Source organism: Onychostoma macrolepis, chromosome 17 (genome assembly GCF_012432095.1).
Source record: "Onychostoma macrolepis isolate SWU-2019 chromosome 17, ASM1243209v1, whole genome shotgun sequence".
Lineage (NCBI taxonomy): Eukaryota > Metazoa > Chordata > Actinopteri > Cypriniformes > Cyprinidae > Onychostoma > Onychostoma macrolepis.
The window spans coordinates 6,184,209-6,204,275 of NC_081171.1; the positions used below are offsets into that span (position 1 = coordinate 6,184,209).

Here is a 20,067-nt window from a genome sequence, read left to right on the forward strand (position 1 = left end):
GTACCTTTCTTTCCAATAAACAACACTAGCTTTGTTATTCTCTTTTATAATGCACTGACATTCATACATTTTTAAGTTTGACTTAAGTGTCCAAATACGTTTTGTGGACAATGTACATGAAATAAAGTGGCCTCTATTTGTCTTGAACAGAACTAAAAGTCTGTGGTAAAAGCAGCATACGAAGCAGAAGAGATTCTTCATACATATTTAAATATATCAGCCCCGTTTCATACAGCATCTATGAATAGAAATACGCATCTCTGAAGTACTGATGTAGAATTCTGAGCTTTTCTTAACACCACCTGTTGGTGTTTTGGCAGCAGGTAAAATATACATACCAGTAGCAGCTCATTAAAAATAATTAGGCTTTAATTGGCATGACTGAATATATTAAGTGGAAAAGATCGAGAAAGTATGCACATCCAATCAGAGCTGGGTTCATGAACAAAGCAACAACATAAATATCTGCACACTGATAATAATGCTCCAAAATGTTTTACTCAACCAGCTTATGATGCTCTTATGTTGACATGCTTTAATGTTCAAAAAACACATTATTTATCAAATACTGTACATTGTTGTAGTTCCTCTATGCCCCGCCTCTCTCAAACCTGTCGTTTTCTACAAAGCTCCTTCTTCCGACAAGCACAGTCTGCTCTGATTGGCCAGCTGACCCAGTGCATTGTGATTGGCCGAACACCACAAGTGCACGTCGGAAATGTAGCGCCCCTTACCATAATCGTGAGCTTCAGCATTCAAAGTTAATATAAAGACAATTAATAATGTCATTAGTTTTACCATCAGTTCAAGCCCGAAAGGGAACAGAGTCGCGTGACAGACACAGTGATGATGCTCATATGTATTTGCAGTACACAAGCCACGGTTAAGACAGCTGACGTGCTATGATTTCTGACGGGCTGTCCACTCTACTGTGATGTGACCCTGTTCCCCTCTCTCTCTCCCACACACACACACACACACACACACACACACGTCTGGTTTGCTATCCTTGTGGGGACTCTCCATAGGAGTAATGCTTTTTCTACTGTACAGACTGTATTTTCTATTGCCCTACACCAACCCTACACCTAAACCTACCCCTTACAGGAAACTTTCTGCATTTTTAGATTTTCAAAAGACTTAATTCTGTGTGATTTATTAGCTTGTTTACCCGTGGGGACCTCGAGTCCCCATGAGTCCCCACCTGAATAGAAAAACAGGTACACACACACACACACACACACACACAGACACACGCACGCGCACTCACGACGCGTTACTCTACACTGTGTAAAACTCAGCATTTGAACAGTCAATAGCAAATACTTAAACTAATAACAAAACATACTTACAGTCGCTGATTCAGAAGAGCCAGACTGTCATAGCAAAGTCAGAATTTACCCTTTTTTTTTTTTTTTAGAAATAGCCTTTGTGCACAGCCAGCCTTGTACTCTCCTAGGTTCACAAAACTGTCATCCATAAAATGCGTTGCACAATTTCGAACATTTGGGTTGTGCTGTTCTGCTGTAAACAAATCTTAACCAATGATTCCTAATTGCATCTACTTTCGGAAGGCCAAATAAAGTGCTTTTGCTTTCGCATAGAAACACACAGCGTCTCCCTGACATGGCTGCATCAACACTACTGCGGTTACTGAAACCACGCCTTCTTTTTTTGCGTGAACATTTGGGCGGCATTATGCAAATATTTATACATCATGACGCAGACACGTGGGGGCGTGTTTTAATGAGGAGTTTTAGCCCGGTCTGGATCGGCCTTCTCTTTTAGATAGAATAAATCCTTTTGTGGGAGACTTTGAGCTTTGTAACTCTGCAGATCGTATACATGCATGAACAGCTACATAACACACTAAAGAAAAGGAAAACAAGAAATCGCATCATATGACCCCTTTAAAGCTCATAGGTCTTCATCAAGCCAATCTGGCTTGATAATATAAGTATGCATTTTCACCATTGAGCATCTCAGCCCCACAGATGACTGGGTAGGTGAGCTATTGATAAGAACGGAGTGCTGAGAGACTCTTGCAGCTGAAATGCCCCGGGATCTGCTGCTTTGTGCTGAGAACACTGCTGGATCTGCATAAATCCACATCTGATAACAGTGCTGAAACTGTGCAAATGCTTCCTAAATGCACATTTTGTCTTGACAACATAGTGGAAATGGATGTGCAATTAGATTATTTTAGCTTCTCTGTATTTGCTGCAAGAGGCCACAATATTGTTTGCCATGTAGAGGTAGTGTGTAGTGGCTTCAAGATGTAATTTTAGCGCTTTATACAATACAGACTGTTTCAAAGTATCTTCACATTAAAGGAATAGCTCAACCAAAACTCACTCAACCTCAGACCATCCAAGACGTAGATGAGTTTGTTTCTTCATCTGAACATATTACGAGAAATTTAGTATTACATCACTTGCTCAACAATGGATGCTCTACAGTGAATGGGTGCCGTCAGTCCAAATAACTGATAAAAACATCACAAAGTAATCCACACGACTCCATACCATCAAATATCCTCTTGTGAAATTAAAAGCTGTGTGTTTGCTTAAAAATCAAATCCATCATTAAGACACTTTAACTTTAAACTGCTGCTTCCAGCTAAAATATGAGTCCTTTATCCATAATATTGCTTTCACCAGCGAAAAAAGCAATGGTTTAAAGTTAAAACGCTTCGTTTTTTTTCCAAATACGCTGCTTTTTGCTTCACAAGAGGGTAATTGATGGACTGGAGACATGTGGATTACTTGTGGATTATTGTTTCAACTGTTTGGACTCTCATTCTGACGGCACCCATTCACTGCAGAGGATCCATTGGTGAGCGAGTGATGTAATGCTAAGTTCCAATGAAAACACTTTCTCAAAATCGGTTCTCAAAATGAAGAAACAAACTCATCTACATCTGAGATGGCCTGAGGGTGAGTAAATTTCATTTTTGGGTGAACTATTCCTTTAATAAACAGGAAAATAACAGTGTTAATGTGGTAAAAATCCATCAATTATGAATCAAAATCAATTTCAGCTGTGATGACAATAGTGACAATATTAAGACAATAGTGTCGTTATTAAGCTCGATTTAGTTCAGCGTTGATTCAATTATGTTCAATAAATGTGTCTTCATCAATTATGAAACAAGTTCAATTTAGCAACAAGTCAGTGATATTGATTCAATTCAGTCCAATAACAGTGTCAGTGTTGCAAAGTTAGCGTCATTATCCAGCTCAATTCAGATCACATTTTGTTCTCATCCAATGCTATCAGTGCAGTTAAATCCATAATGTTACTCAATATTAATAGTCTTTTAAAGATGTATATGGATGCAATTAAAAAGTTTTGAATGTCATTGCATTAGATATCAGGGAGTTTCAGGTGATCCATTGTTCTGAGCAACATGCTGATGGAGGTAGTTCATTATTTCTGCAATTCTGTTCGGTGTCGCTTGTGGTGTAAAAATTACATCACCGTTCAATGACAATTTGGAGACGGAAATAGACTGAACTCTATGAGAGCAGTATTCTGTTGTACAGTACATCAGTGTAGTTGCCTCAAGCAAAGACCGCAGACTACGTAGACTGATGAACTATGACTGAACCTTCTGTGAATAGATCAGATGACATTTGGCCACGAGATAAAAGTGATGCCTTAAAAGCCCCAGAAGTGACTAAGCTTGACTTGGTCAGTAGTCAATTAAATTTTCATATAACGCAGAAGAAACTAACCTACGGCAGTTATAAATATAAAAAAAATGCTGCCCTTGTGGGCACAATAACATAAAAAAGTTTTGAATAAATATTCATGCACTCTGCAATCTAATGAGAAATGACAGAGAAGATCAGGTCAGGTTCTTCCACCAGTCCTGGAGATTTCAACTAAATAAAAACAAAACAAAGTGATCTAGTGAAGTCTGAACATGTGCTTCTCTTGTTTTGTCTGATCTGAAACAGAAAACTTTGCATGTAAATGATAAACATGCTGTGAGTCAGGTCTAAAGAATGTACTGTTTACAACTTAACTAGACGCATAATGTCTATTGCTAGTTAGAGGCAAAGCAATACTTCAGGCGATGAGACAAAGTACATAAATATTCGAGTGAAATCACTCTTGAAGCTGCAACAAACATCCCATGCAGAGATCCGAAAGTGTCAAAGCCGAGTGGTCAGAGTTTTGCTGGAACGAAGGGAAACTCCACAGATCCGGATGCCCTTGGCGGTTCATCGCGTGGAGCCGGACTCTCAGGAATGTTCCTTCTTCCACTTCATTGGATTAACTGCTTAATGTTCTAATTTGCATATTAATGACACGGCAGCTTGTCTCACTTTAATAGAGGATTTGAACTGGTCTGGAATGTAAGGAAGAATGCTTAAGCAAGTGACCTTTAACTAGGCTGTGACCTCAAAAACAAACATTCTTCACATTTGCATTGTTTTTTTACTTATTATACCTATATAAATTATTGAAATATTATTATTATATGAATAACAATATTATTTTAATTCTTATTATTGAATTCAAATATAAATGTATATAGATATGTCTTCTTTGTATTTATTTATACTTATTTATTTAATTCTACACATACATACAGTACAAATAATTATATTTGAATTGAATAATAAGATTTAAAATTACAATTAATTCATTTTTACAGTCCTTTAATTTTACAAAAGATAATTTTGTTAAATGAAATAAATTACATTTTAGTGGGTGTCTTCTGTAAATCATGGTAAAAATGTATGATACCTATTGTTTTTGCAAAAAAAAAAAAAAAAGAAAGAAAAATTTAATTAAATTACACTGTAATGCATGGGAAACAAAATGTAAAACTTGTATTGCTTTATAATGCTTAAAAACTCCTTTTCTTCTCTGACCCATATATAGTGAATTTTAGAAACGACACCTGCCAAAACGCCAGCCACATATCCATTCTACATGACTGAATGACAGGAATTCAAAACAGTCATATTGTAATGTATTGTTAATGAGCGAGCCGCAGTTGAGCTGTTGATAGCGCAGTCACCTGGATGTGAAAATGCAAATAGTTTCTGCTTCCAGGCTGAACAGCAGGTACCAGAAACCTGTGATGAGTTTAAACTGATGGCTGCAGTGTAAGTGGGTCATATAGCGTGACTTTAACTTGAAAAAAACACAAGTGAGAGGAGCAAAATCTATACAGAATTATAAGAAACATTTCTCTCTCTTTGCTTAATTAGCATCACCTTCAGAAACTGCTAAAAAGCTTTGACACTTTAACAAAAACAAGCAAACATTTTTAGCCACACTCGATGATGAAAGTTTGAGAAAATTTACTGGCTATAAATGTTTCTTAGAAGCAGTGAAATTGTAATTTTTGTTATTCAATAAATAAAAATAAATAAATAAATATAAATTGGTATTTTTATAATATATGTTCATATAATAATATATGTCAAATACACACACACACACACACACACACACACACACACACACACACACACAGTATATAGTATATTATGATATATCTACAGCTAAAACAAGACTTCAAGAGATTTTTTTATTATTTTATAATTCATATTTATTTAAATAATATAATACAATATTATACAATACAATACAATACAATAATACAATAAATATTTACAATAATATTTAAAATAATTCTAAAATAAAAATAAATATTTAAATAAAAGTGTTTAAAAATAAAAACTATATATATATATATATATATATTTTTTTTAACATTTTTTATTTATTTATTTATTTATTTATTTTACAATATTTACTTGCAATGCCAATTTACTTTTATTTTAATTTTTTTTTTTTTTACTCAGTTAGTGTTATTTTTGGTCTCTGTGAAAGCAAAACACAGATCAGACTAATCACGGCCTATGTAAGTTGTCAAATCATTGAATATCCCTATGTCTCGGTTTTAAAGACTGAATAAAAGTTCAAAGTAAAATGCAAAGCATCGTCATACATAAATAATGAGAATCCGCAATGCTAATTTTCTAATCAAATTAATTATTGTGAAAAGACTGGCTAAAAACAGCATACACTAATGAATCACTTTGAATATATTAGGCACTTGAGCAATTAAAACAATTCAGTGGCTCTCACTAAACTGCCTGACTGATCCCCAAATAGAATCGGTGCATAAATAAATGTCTATTTATCTTGCAATAGCCAGCAGCGACCTTAGTTAACATGCAACACATAGAACAGGATCCAGTTTCTTTGCAAACAAATCGCACCACACAGATAGAAAACAAATTTTGAAGTTTCTTAACGTAACCAAATTTCATTTTCTTCCTGTGTGATTACAAGGGCGTTCAAGCTCTCTTGTGATGTGAAGTATCTATTATTGCTTTGTCAGGTGGCCGCTCAGCTACTATCTCTTTCCAAACCTCTTGTAGCCTGAATGACAAGAGGAGGGGGGCAGGACCACCTCTAATAATTGCCTGCTCAGAAAGCATTCACACGGCGAACACAGGACCAGCCAATTCCAGAAATAATTTGGGATCTCAGACAAGGCCAATAATGAACCTCACAATTTTGAAACGCAGAACAAAGGCGCATGACGAATACTGAATCAAGCTGTAATGGAATGTCATGAAGCCCGGCGTTACGTGATGACTGGAGCTGTCACTTAAACAAAACCGCTTTCACAGCCTTCATAGCCATATTGTGATTTTTTTACTGATTTTCTGCCCAAATGTTTGATGGATATTATGACTCCTGATGACTCTTAAACTCCATTTCCAAAGCGAATAAAGAGGGCATGTACAATGATAATGAAATAAAGCGGAAAAAACAAGGCACAGCTGGAAACTTTTGGTCGGGTGTATGGACATTATTTCTGTAATGTGTTGTGCTAAAAACCATTCTGAGAGAAAAAAGCTTTTTCTTCATTGACAGCCATTCAAAAGTTGTTGCAATCGGACAAAACTGACATTTATTTGCATGCAACATACACGTACATTCAAAAGTTGTTGTTTTGGAAAAATGTTTTGGATAGAGAAGACTCTTATGCTCAGCAAGGCCACATGTATTTGACCAAAAAAAAAACAGTAATATTCTGAAATATTATTATAATTTAAAATAACTGTTTTCTATTTGAATATATTTTAAAATGTAATTTATTCCTTTGATGCAAAGCTGTTTTTAGCATCAGTACTCCAGTCTCAAGTGTCACATAATCCTTCAGAAATCATTTTAATATGTAGCTTTTTATTCTCAAGAAATATCAATGTTGAAAACAATTGTGCTGCTTAATATTTTTGAGACAACCAAGATGTGATTTTTTTTCTTTAATAAATATAAATATTTTGTAACATGATAAATGTCTTTACTGTCAGTTTTGATCAATGTAATGCTTCCTTGCCTAATGAAAAAGTAATATAGCCTATTTAAAATAAATTTATTTCATACAAAGCATAGTTCAAATCTATGAACATATTTAATGACATATCGCACGAGATTTACTGATATAAAAATTAGAATTAAACTTTATTTGGAGTACTACTTGTACACAATTCACATTTCTTAATATTAATGCTAAAATGTGTTTTAATGTCACTACTGATGAGGACTGTATGATATTTGAATAACATTGGTCTTTAATTGCAAGACATTTAAAGTGTACTTGAAGTATACTTGCACAATCAAATATACTTCAGTATATCTTTAGTTGGACTTCAGCACTACTTCCGCACAATTTAGCAGGTTAAGTATACCAGTATACGAAAAGTACAATTGCAGGATATTTTTATTGAGTACATAAATATGTAAATGTACATGTAGTATACTTAGCATGAAATAAATGTATTTCAAATTGATTTTTCACTAGGGAACCCCAAACTTTTATACGGTACTGTATATATCGCAGGTATTTCCATATTTTATTAGTATAGTATTTCAAAACATAAACCTCTTTGAGTAGCAGATTTCAGCCTTACATTTTCTTTGGTGAAGAAATCATTGTGAAAGCAGCAATTATAAGCGTTTGAAGGATATGCAATGAAAATGACCAAACGGTTGAAATATTCTGGTGTGCAGTATTTATCTTTCTTTAAACAGCGGCGACACTGGCAAGCATCAATCTCAGTGTCAATTCGGCATTTAAAGAGCCATTTTAGCAGCATTTTTCCTCTTCCTTGCATTGGCGGCCTTCCCTCGGCACCATAAACATTAATCAGACGCAGTATAAAGCTGGAGAATAAGAATCCAACAGCGGCAATATAAAAACTTATTCATGCTTTGCATGAGCTGACATGGGAAGATGAGATCCAGCGCCGTAGAAAAATAACAACCAAATTCATATTCCCCCCCATTTGACAGGGGAAAAGCTGTTGGGTAATTTCACTTTTTTCCAAGGTCCAATGCCTCTGAAGCTCTGATCCGACTGTTTCTTTACTGTCTACTTTTGGATTTAGTGGAAATCACTGGAGGTCTAGCGCCGCTACAAACTGACATCTGCAAGAGCTTGAAGTCAATAATCTCTTTGTGTCTAGCCTGGAGGTATGTATTATTCTCAGCACTATGGGAAAGAGACCTTTCCAAACAGCTTTTTCCAACAACCACAAATGAAAAATCACAGTAGAAGAGTCCCAAACCTCCTCTAGATGTCCTGTTTTAGTAGACTACAGGAATGCACTCACAAACGCCTGTTTCAAAACAAGACCAGTGTCCGCTGGTCTGTTCTACACGTCTCATGGGAAGTCATATAGTGGCTACGATGCACAATACTAAGATTGGTGTTGTGCACATTGATTTAGTAGTAGTTGGTGATGAATACCGTCCTGTGGTGCATGTCACCTGGGGTCTGCCCTTTCCTAAATTGATCCATTTGTCCCATTTAAACACAGCTGAACTAGCTTTTTTTTTGGTAAAGGTTAAGACCCCTGGTATTAGGATAGGCAACATACTGTATAAGCAGGATTTACAATCATGGTAAATGTACTGAGATTTTAATGTATAATTTCTCAATAACTCAATATTAGCATCGCATACAAAAACAACCATGGTTTCCTCCAAAACATTGTTTGTTAAACCACTGAAACCAAAAATAGTATAACAGAAATATACTGCCAGCTATACACTATTTAAAGAAAATCATATTTAATTTTTTAATGATTTTACAATAGCAACGAGTAGATTTTGACATTTTCTGAACATAATGTGAGTGGTATTTGGCAAATCTTGCCATTATGATGTTATGTCATTTTCAAGTCATTCGATTTTTTTTGCCTTTTTTATTATCCAACAAGCAAAAATCATACATTTGATCAGTTAGGCGTCCAACACTATACTGTTAAAAATCTCTGGGGTTAGTAAAATTATTTTATTTTATTTGGAAAGAGAGTCTTATGTTCATCAAGGCTGCATTTATTTGTTCAAAAATAGAATAAAAATGGAAAAATATATGGTAAAATAGCTGTTATCTATTTGAAATGTATTTTACACTATTGACTGATTGATTGATTTACTTCAGCAGCCATTGCTCCTTCTTCAGTGTCACATGATCATTCTGAAACAATTATAATACACTGATTTGAATAAATAAATTAAAAATAAATAAATAAAGTTGGTAATAAATGATTAAAATAAAGTAAATAAAGGTTTTATTTTTCATTATTTTATTTTTAAATTCCCTGAAATTTTGAAAACAACAGTTATTTGAATAAGTTTTATTGTCTTAATTGTAAATTTTGATCAGTTTAATGCATCCTTGCTAAACAGAAGTATCAATTTATTTAAAACCTTACTGACGTCAAACATTTGAAAGGTAGCATAGTTTTAGTAAACACCACTAAATAGTAAACACCACTAAGTGTAGTAACCACATCACTTTGGCTAAAACTATGGTTACCATTTTAAGGATACCTCAGAATTTAAAGCCAGTTTGTGACTTGGTCATTTTTCACTATTACAAGCAACTATAAGTATTGATGAAAAATAAATGGGATTGAATCACAGAAAGCTTTCTAAAAATGCTTAAAATGCATCCTAATGGCAATGAATAAATCTATTATTAGAGATAAATACTATAACGGGGATCTATTCTTCAATGCCGCCTGGCGTTTCAGAGAACTAAATCTGCACTTGTCTGTTTTTGGTCTTCAGACGTGAGCGAGTCTATGTGAGTCACAGTTATAATGGGACTTTTATAGATTTGAGGATGTGATGGAGGTGTATTCCTTGGAGATTTACCAGGAAAATCTGTCAGTAAAGAAACAGAAAACAACTTTTTGTTGCAGACACTCACTTGTAAGATTCCAGAGCTCTGTTGCCATACTCCAGCGCCGTCTCATAGTCGTCCAGACTAATGCAAGCATCTATGGCCAGATCCAGCAGCCTGAGCACATAGATGTTCCTGTCCGGGATGGCATCTGCATATCTGTGCAAAAGAGCCTGGCTCTCTTTTAGCAACTCCTCCCAGCCTTTTGATTAAACAGTTAAGGATACAATTAAAAACAAGCTGAAATGTATTATGAAAACTACAGTAGCTAAGATCTTGTTAAGCCAGTCACAAAGCCTGGTGGAAACAATGGCACACGAAATCTATGCTTATTATTTCATGGGGAAGACAGCTTGTTTTTTCTTTCATACATCAGACACGTGTCCAAAGGGGTAAAAGCAAGCGAGCTAGACAGAACTGATAGCTTTGTCTTCACACCTTTCACTGCAGTGTCTGACTATTATGCTGGGCATAGTTTGCAGAGACTAGCAGTTGTTTCCAGAGCAAAACTGCTACAGGCTAGTTCACGTCACCCTGCTAAACCCTGAGATACAGTCAGTTCTCGCCCACCAAGTGTCAGCCCTTGATTCGGCAGTGAAGGATACGCTGCTCTGACTGAAGCTGCTCCAGGTGAGGGATGGCTTCTCTTAAGGACGTCCACGCTGTCTTCTCTCCAGCCAGCATGTCACAGTCCTGTTCACAAAATAATGTCACATGAATTCATTTTATTATTATTTTTTAAACCAACAGGAGCAATAGCAAAAATAACATAACACTTTATTGACCTAATTTATTGATTTACCTGATAAATTTACAATAAGTGTACTATTTATATTCAAATTTTATTTTAAATGTAAAAAAACCCTGTAATTATATTTCAACTGTAATTATATTTGTTTATTTATATAAATACATGTATCTAATTTAAAAGAAAAATCACCATATAAATTAACTGCAAAAATTACATTACAAAACTAAGTACTAAGTAATGCACTAAAATCAAATCAAAAGCTTTCTTAAAAAAGTATTTACACCCTTATGTGTGAATAAGAAATATATTTATTATATAAAGTCACAATACATTTATTTATATTTAAAATATTAAAGTTATACATTCACATCTTATTTTAAAATTAGTTTGAACATTGTGTACAGTACGTATGTATTTATATCTTTTCTTATTTTGTAATTTATTGTATTACATTAAAATGCATTTATATTTATACATATATCTTAAGATATGTTTTTTTTTTAATTATCAAAAAACAGTAGCATAACACATAACACTACAAAGATTAATTAATTAATGGTCAAAGCCAATCGAAATTTGCCATTTAAAGAAGAATTTATTTATTTATTTACACTCTTACTAGGTGTGAATAAATACTGTATTTGCTTTCTATGTTTATAAAATATTGTTTTTATTTAAAAATATTTATTCAAATATTATTTTATAAATGTACTTCATTCATAATTATATTCATATATACTCATTTCAAAACAGTCCATTAAAACTGTTTAACAACAACAACGAAAAACATCCTTATTATTATGCTTCATGCATCACAACTTGACAAAATTCTTCACTGCACACAAATGCTGCAATTGTTCTCATTCAAGTTTGTCCTAGACCAAAGTTTGACCAAAGAAATTTGAACTTTTACTGCATTATAGCTCAAATTTGTCAGCGTGGTGCAGTGATGCTTAAATTGTAAAGGATGATGAGGGGGTGGGGGGTCATCAAACATCAAAGAGTTTCATCCGTACGACACAACAAAAACATTAAAAGGAGAATGAGAGAAGCTTTCAGGATTACAGAGCCGTGAGGTGCGTGAAGACTGAACGGGCTTGTTTCTGAGAGGGCAACTTTATTTCAGGATAAGTGTGATGACGAGTCAGAGCCATAGGGGTCTGTCAGACGCTCAAATCCCTGTGGAGAGACGTGTGTTTGTGTGGCCCCTGGGGATACACGTATAAGTGCCTCTGAGACATCAAAGCTGTGTGATGCATCAGAGGTGAACAGTCACAGCGCTGACAACACACACACACACACACACACACACACACAATCAATTTAAACTCTTTCGCAGAACTGCTTCGACCTAAATAGCACCTTTCCATTATGCCATTCTCGCTAAATAACTCTTCATTACTCATTGGGGTCTGTGAGGTGTTTTGTTTAATGCTTTCATTCAGCAAGGACACATTAAATTTCTCAAAAGTGTCAGTAAAGACATTTAAAATGTTACAAAAGATTTTGGTTTCAAATAAATTCTGGTATTTTGAACTTTCCATTCATTAAAAGATGAAAAAAATGAATTCAACAATGTATCACGATTTCCACAAAATAAGCACAAAATCACTGGAATAAATTACATTTTAAATATATTCCAATTTAAAAGTTATTTTAAATTGTAATAATATTTGGCAATATTACTGTTTTTTCCTCCAAATTTTTGAACATGGTAGTTTCCCCCTATAGTGTGTGTTTTTTTTGTTTTTTTTGGACGTTGATATTTACTCTTTTTTTATTCTTGAAGCATTTACACTTACAAAACCAGACTATGGCCTATCATAAATTATGATGGTCTCTCCTGATTTTTTTCTACTGTTTTCTAAAAATAGTCTTTAACTACATAACATAGACATGATTTGCAACATCCCAAACAGGTAGCAAACATAAAATATGGCACTTAAAAAAAAAGACAAATAAAAAAAATAGACCACTCTGTCCATCAGAAAGTCAAACTTTTAAATTTACGCCGTTCACATTTGTTCTTGTAATAATAAATATGTGCAACTACATCTTGCAACATATTATTTCAGACCACATACAAGTAGGATCTTGTATTGGTTATAAAAATATATGTTGCAAGCAATAAAGTAAGATAACATACCAGTATGATGCTAAAAAATTGTTCTGGGATGAGAAAGGCCATCATGAATATATGTATGAATGGGACAAAAAGAAAAAAAAAATGTATGCCCCATAAGCATGCATAAATGCATCAACCTTACTGCAGGAGATATTTCATGAAGCCAGTTATAACTGTGTGGAGATATTTGTATTGTTTAGCCAAAGTTTGAGAAACTAAATGTATTTTTAGAGAGCAAATGAAATCAGATATTCACAGTAATATCACAGTTGTTCCAGTGCACTCAGTCCAAACAAACTATGCAGGCTCTATAAATCATTTATCAGATAGAGTGCAGGCTATCCAAAATGCAGGAGAGAGATGTGTGCATGTCATGAGAGGCCAAAAACCTGCTAATCACTATACTCATAGCTGCACATGAAATCACTTACTGTTCAACATGTTAAATGTGCTGCAACTTTTCAATCACACCAAACCCTCTGAAGGTTTTGACGTCAGAAAACATCTTTTTACCTGAATCCATTTCGCATTCTAGTCAAATCTCTATAGTTATCAAATGGCTTTGAAGCATGAAATTATACATCTGCTTGCACAAAGGAAAAACTTTTCTATTTGCTGCTCCTTTTCAATGAAAAAGCCATTTTCATATTAGCGTGAATAGTCTAATTACAGGGAGAGAGCCAGGATTCAAATTGTAGACTTCAGACTTTGTTTATTAGTGTAAATTCAATAATCACGTTATTCAACACAGTACTGTTTAGAATGCACTGTGTATTAAAACATTCCAGTGAACAAAGCATGACAGGAAGTCTGACGCTTTATCAAATGTATCCTCATATAGTCCAACTGCACATTAAAAGCACTTTGCTGGCAAAAGTACATACTTCATAAAGACACAAGGACACATAAGTGAAAAAGTGAAAGTGAAGTGAAGTGTGGTCAAGTAAGGTGACCCATACTCGGAATTTGTGCTCTGCATTTAACCCATCTAAGTGCGCACACACACAGTAGTGAACACACACACCGTGAGCACACACCTGCCGCAGTGGGCAAATCCCAAAAAAAAGGAAAGTTGAGCTAACTTAAAATTTTAAGGCAACCAGCTTCAGCAGATTTTTTGGGTTTGCTCAACTTATTTTTGTGGGAGATTCTCAAATTTTTGTTGTATAAACTTAAAACGACAAGTTGAGAAAACTCAAAAATCTGCTGAAGCTGGTTGCCTTCAAATTTTAAGTTGGCTCAACTTTTTCTTTTTTTTTTTACAGTGCAGCCAATGCTGTGGCGCCCGGGGAGCAGTTGGGGGTTCGGTGCCTTGCTCAAGGGTCTCACCTCAGTCGTGGGGTTGAGGGTGGAGAGAGCGCTGGTTATTCACTCCCACCACCGACAATTCCTGCCGGACCTGAGACTCGAACCCACGACCTTCGGGTTTCAATAAGAAAATGTGCTATCAAAAACTATCAAAAATCCATCAGGAAAAAAATAAAGGAAAAAAAGGATTGTTCATGGTTTTTCAGTGAACATCTGTATATAGGTTTGGGAAAAACATTATAAATAGTAAATATTTAACTGAAAAAACATGCATATATATTCATGCTTTTTCAGCAAATAATTATTATATATTATACATTATTATTATATTTATTAACTTATATACAAGCTTATGATATAGACATTCACGGAATAAACATGTAGATTTAAGTAGAGAAAAAAATCTATTAGAAAAACTATTAACTAAATATAAAGGTGTATAAAATAATATAATATAAAGGTGAATAAATAATCAGAATTATTATTCAGAAGACAGTCTTCAGAAAGCAGAATGGGAAATAATAAATAATAATAATAATAATAATAACAATAATAGTTAATTTAAATTGACTTGTTAACTTAACATGTAAACTTTTTTCTCTCAAATATTCTGCAGACCCCCAACACCTCCTTTGAGACACATAACAGGAATAGTTTATCCATCAATTAAAATGTGGATGTCATTATCAGCTGTTTGGATTCTCATTCTGACGGCACCCATTCACTGCAGAGGATCCATTGGTGAGCAACTGATGCAATACTAAATTTGTCCAAATCTGTTCTGATTTAGAAATAAACTCATCTACATTTTGGATGACCTGAGGGTAAGTACATTTGCATTTTTGGGTGAACTACTTCGTTTAATGCATCCCAAAGGATCTTGTATACTGTTTAGAACCGATGAAATGTGAATTGAGAAACAGCCTATTTTATCAACAGATTTGTAAAGGAGATATGGTGTAAATGTGAAAGAACACTGAATACTAAACACAGAAAAAAGTGGAGAAATGTATGGCCAGACAGCCTTCATGAACAGGAGAACATCTGTGACCCCCCACATGACTGTCAGCCTGAATCATATCTCCGGTCGCCGGAGGTTCTAGGAAGGTGATAACCTGACCATCCCTCCTGTACTTTACTGCCAGTACAGCTGCTCTATTGTTTTAGCGTGTCAAGTGTGTCCTATTGCACTCACACAGGTTGTCAGATTACCGCAAATCCGGTGGTGAATCAACAAGTCCCTCTCATCAGAATGTCATCAGTGTAACACTTTACACACCTCACCTGTAATTACCTCATGCAACCCATTCACACACACACAGAGAAGGGGTTTGATGGAGTGTGATGACAGGAAATGTGCTGAACAACAAAAACAGTGGAGAAAAGCACAAACTAGATTTTAATTGTACTAATTTTCAGAAGAAAAGTTTTTAAATATTATAAATACTTCCATTCAAAAGTGTGGGGTCTGAATGATTTTTATTTTTATTTTTTCAAATAAATAAATAAATCCTTTTATTCAGCAAGGATGCATTAAATTGATCAAAAGTGAAGTAAAGATATTTATAATGTTACAAAAATTACATTTTAAATAAATTATATAAATTCACTTTGTATTCATCAAAGAATCCTAAAAAATGTACCATGGTTTCCACAACTGTTTTCAAAAGTGATAATAATAAAAAAATGTTTCTGCAGCAAATCAGCAAAATTGAATGATTTCCGGAGGATCATGTGACACTGAAGATTAGAGTAATGATGCTGAAAATTCAGGTTCGTGTCACAGAAATAAATACAATTTTAAAATATATTAGAATAATAAAAACATCTATTTTAAATTGTAATAATATTACACAATATTACTGTTTTTGCTGTATTTTTGATCAAATAAATGCAGCTTTTGTGAGCATTTGTGAGAGATTATTATAATAATTTTTTTTTTTTTCAAAACACTTAGATCCCAGATTTCGGAACATTAATATACTGTATGCATGGATGCATTTTTTTCACAACAAGTAAAAATTAAACAACATGCATTAAGAAAATACATTGCTTTATTTTTAATGTAATTATTTTAAATTATATATTAAACTAATATTTCCATAATACTTAAGTCTCTACAATATTCTGGTGCCTAGGCAGGGACCTCTATTCATTTAATGATTTACATTTGGTTGCTTGATTGATTGATGGGTGGATGAACAGAGTTTGTACCACACATATCAGGTGTGCTAAAAAAGCTTCCACTGTTTTGGATTCAGACCCAGAAGGAACTGAAGGCAGGGATGAAACCCAAGTCTCCATCTCAGCAGCCCTGAGCAAGCGCGTTTATTCTTATCTGCAGTATCTGACAGATGACTCAAGCAGAGGTCAGTCTGAGCAGCTGTGTAGGTGTTAACAGCAGGGATAAAGCCTCTTCTCTTGAGCTCAGCGCAGAGTTATTTAACATGGGATGCCTGCATGCAGGTGCAAAATAACCACAACATAAGCCTGCAGGGAACTTGTGTATTCCAGTGACATGTTTGAGCACACATGCCACAAATTCTGTATGTCATTCGCAAAGTGTTTAAAGAGAGAGTTCAGCCAAAAATGAAAATCATTTACTCATGCTGTTCCAAACCTGTATGACTTTCTTTGTTCTGTACAATACAAAAGAAGATATTTTCAAAAAGTCAGTGTGATCCAAAATAACACTGGACCGTTTTGACTTTCATTGTATGGCAAAAGCAACGCCACAAATACATTTTTCTAAATATTTTTGTTTGTGTTCTGCAAAAGAAAGAAAGTAAGACAGGTTTGGAATAAAATAAGAGTAAGAAAATAATGACCATATTTTCAATTTTGGGTGAATTATTCTTTTAAGGTGAAGTGAGTGAATTCTAAAATAACAATAAAAAAAAAAAAAAAAAAAGAAGTTAATAATAATAATGAAAATTATTAATATTATTATTAATACTAATACATTTGATTTATAATGCACTTTTCTATAACCCAAAGCACTACAAACAGTTACAAATAAAACAAATAAAAAACAAAAATTATGTAGCAATGTTCAAATCCATGTTAAACATTACAGTACAGCTAACCAATACAATAAAATACTAATATGTAGGCAATTTTAATTAACAACTACTTATACAGTGGGGCAAAAAAGTATTTAGTCAGCCACCAATTGTGCCAATTAAGTTCTCCCACTTAAAAAGATGAGAGAGGCCTGTAATTTTCATCATAGGTATACCTCAACTATGAGAGACAAAATGAGAAAAGAAAATCCAGAAAATCACATTGTAGGATTTTTAAAGAATTAATTGGTAAATTCTCGGTAAAATAAGTATTTGGTCACCTACAAACAAGCAAGATTTCTGGCTCACAGACCTGTAACTTCTTCTTTAAGAGGCTCCTCTGTCCTCCACTCGTTACCTGTATTAATGGCATCTGTTTGAACTCGTTATCAGTATAAAAGACACCTGTCCACAACCTCAAACAGTCCAACTCCAAACTCCACCATGGCCAAGACCAAAGAGCTGTCAAAGGACACCAGAAACAAAATTGTAGACCTGCACCAGGCTGGGAAGACTGAATCTGCAATAGGTAAGCAGCTTGGTGTGAAGAAATCAACTGTGGGAGCAATTATTAGAAAATGGAAGACATACAAGACCACTGATAATCTCCTCGATCTGGGGCTCCACGAAGATCTCACCCGTGGGGTCAAAATGATCACAAGAACTGTGAGCAAAAATCCCAGAACCACACGGGGGGACCTAGTGAATGACCTGCAGAGAGCTGGGACCAAAGTAACAAAGGCTACCATCAGTAACACACTGCGCCGCCAGGGACTCAAATCCTGCAGTGCCAGACGTGTCCCCCTGCTTAAGCCAGTACATGTCCAGCCCGTCTGAAGTTTGCTAGAGAGCATTTGGATGATCATATGGTCAGATGAAACCAAAATAGAACTTTTTGGTAAAAACTCAACTTGTTCTGTTTGGAGGAGAAAGAATGCTGAGTTGCATCCAAAGAACACCATACCTACTGTGAAGCATGGGGGTGGAAACATCATGCTTTGGGGCTGTTTTACTGCAAAGGGACCAGGACGACTGATCCGTGTAAACGAAAGAATGAATGGGGCCATGTATCATGAGATTTTGAGTGAAAACCTCCTTCCATCAGCAAGGGCATTGAAGATGAAACGTGGATGGGTCTTTCAGCATGACAATGATCCCAAACACACCGCCCGGGCAACGAAGGAGTGGCTTCGTAAGAAGCATTTCAAGGTCCTGGAGTGGCCTAGCCAGTCTCCAGATCTCAACCCCATCGAAAATCTTTGGAGTCCGTGTTGCCCAGCGACAGCCCCAAAACATTATTGCTCTAGAGGAGATCTGCATGGAGGAATGGGCCAAAATACCAGCAACAGTGTGTGAAAACCTTGTGAAGACTTACAGAAAACGTTTGACCTCTGTCATTGCCAACAAAGGGTATATAACAAAGTATTGAGATGAAATTTTGTTATTGACCAAATACTTATTTTCCACCATAATTTGCAAATAAATTCTTTAAAAATCCTACAATGTGATTTTCTGGATTTTTTTTTCTCATAGTTGAGGTATACCTATGATGAAAATTACAGGCATCTTTTTAAGTGGGAGAACTTGCACAATTGGTGGCTGACTAAATACTTTTTTGCTCCACTGTAACTGTCTAATGTCTGGCCCAGAATGCATTAACTCTAATCTTGCATTTAATCTATTTAGGATGGACTGTGTGTGAATTGGGACACAGCCTAAACAGATTGGTTGGAAGAAATGGAACTGTATTTTTCCACCAGGAAGTAAATTAGTAAATTAGAAAAAATTAGTCTTTACAATTCTCTGGGAATCAACATACAAATGGATTACTTAGCGTAGTTTGTGCAGATGGGGGAAAAAGCATTTTAACATCCTTGAAATTACACACTTCACCTTTAAATTCCCATCTCTCCACACTCCATTCATTCATCCGCTCTCTTGTACTTGTCTCTCCCATGCATGCCATCCAAAGCTTTATTCCTGACATGCTCCTGTCATCGCAGTGATGATCACAGATGACAGGGCCTGCTGAGGACGGGCTCCCCGGGGCAGAGCGGTCTAGGGCCGGTCTGACAGACTCGACATATCATCAGATGCTTTCGAGGGCTGAGTGGGATAGACACGGAGCAAAAGAGTGCGGAAAACAGAACATGGGGGAGAACAGGGATGATAGATAGCGATCCCACCAGGACACAATGAGGCAGGGAGAAGCCTTTTCCAGGAGCGATGGGGTGAAAGTGAGAGGAATAGAAAAACGAGGATGAGAAAGATCAGGGAAGGGAAGATAGATCTGAAGGGCTGTTCACACGGCTCACCTTGTCCTCAGTGCTACAGCGCGTGCACTGACACAGGAAATGGTATTGCTCCTGTAAATGGGAACGTCTCTCTTTGCTGGTCGCGAGGATGTCGGTGTAGCTTATAGTGAGCTAAAGAGAATGAGAAAGAGAGATTAGAGATGGTTAGGGAAAAGAAATCTCAGACAACTAGTAGAATCATCTAAGAGAGAAATACAATAAACACAATGGCGGCTCACTAGGGTTGGGAACGTAGTCAATGTTTTGTCTTGAATAATGAAAGTCTGCCTGCT

The 20,067-nt window shown here is 35.3% G+C and overlaps 1 protein-coding gene across 5 annotated transcripts in view; it reads right to left on the reverse strand.

Moving 5' to 3' along the window:
- smyd3 (SET and MYND domain containing 3) overlaps positions 1 to 20,067 on the reverse strand; it is a 177,018-nt gene that overhangs the window by 9,081 nt on the left and 147,870 nt on the right. For all 5 annotated transcript variants that reach the window (XM_058749190.1, XM_058749193.1, XM_058749195.1 and 2 more), the window contains 3 exons: positions 19,796 to 19,906; positions 10,840 to 10,927; positions 10,262 to 10,436 (listed from right to left, as the gene is read on the reverse strand). In XM_058749190.1, coding sequence (XP_058605173.1) covers positions 10,262 to 10,436; positions 10,840 to 10,927; positions 19,796 to 19,906 — 374 coding nt within the window. The remainder of the gene's footprint in view (positions 1 to 10,261; positions 10,437 to 10,839; positions 10,928 to 19,795; positions 19,907 to 20,067) is intronic.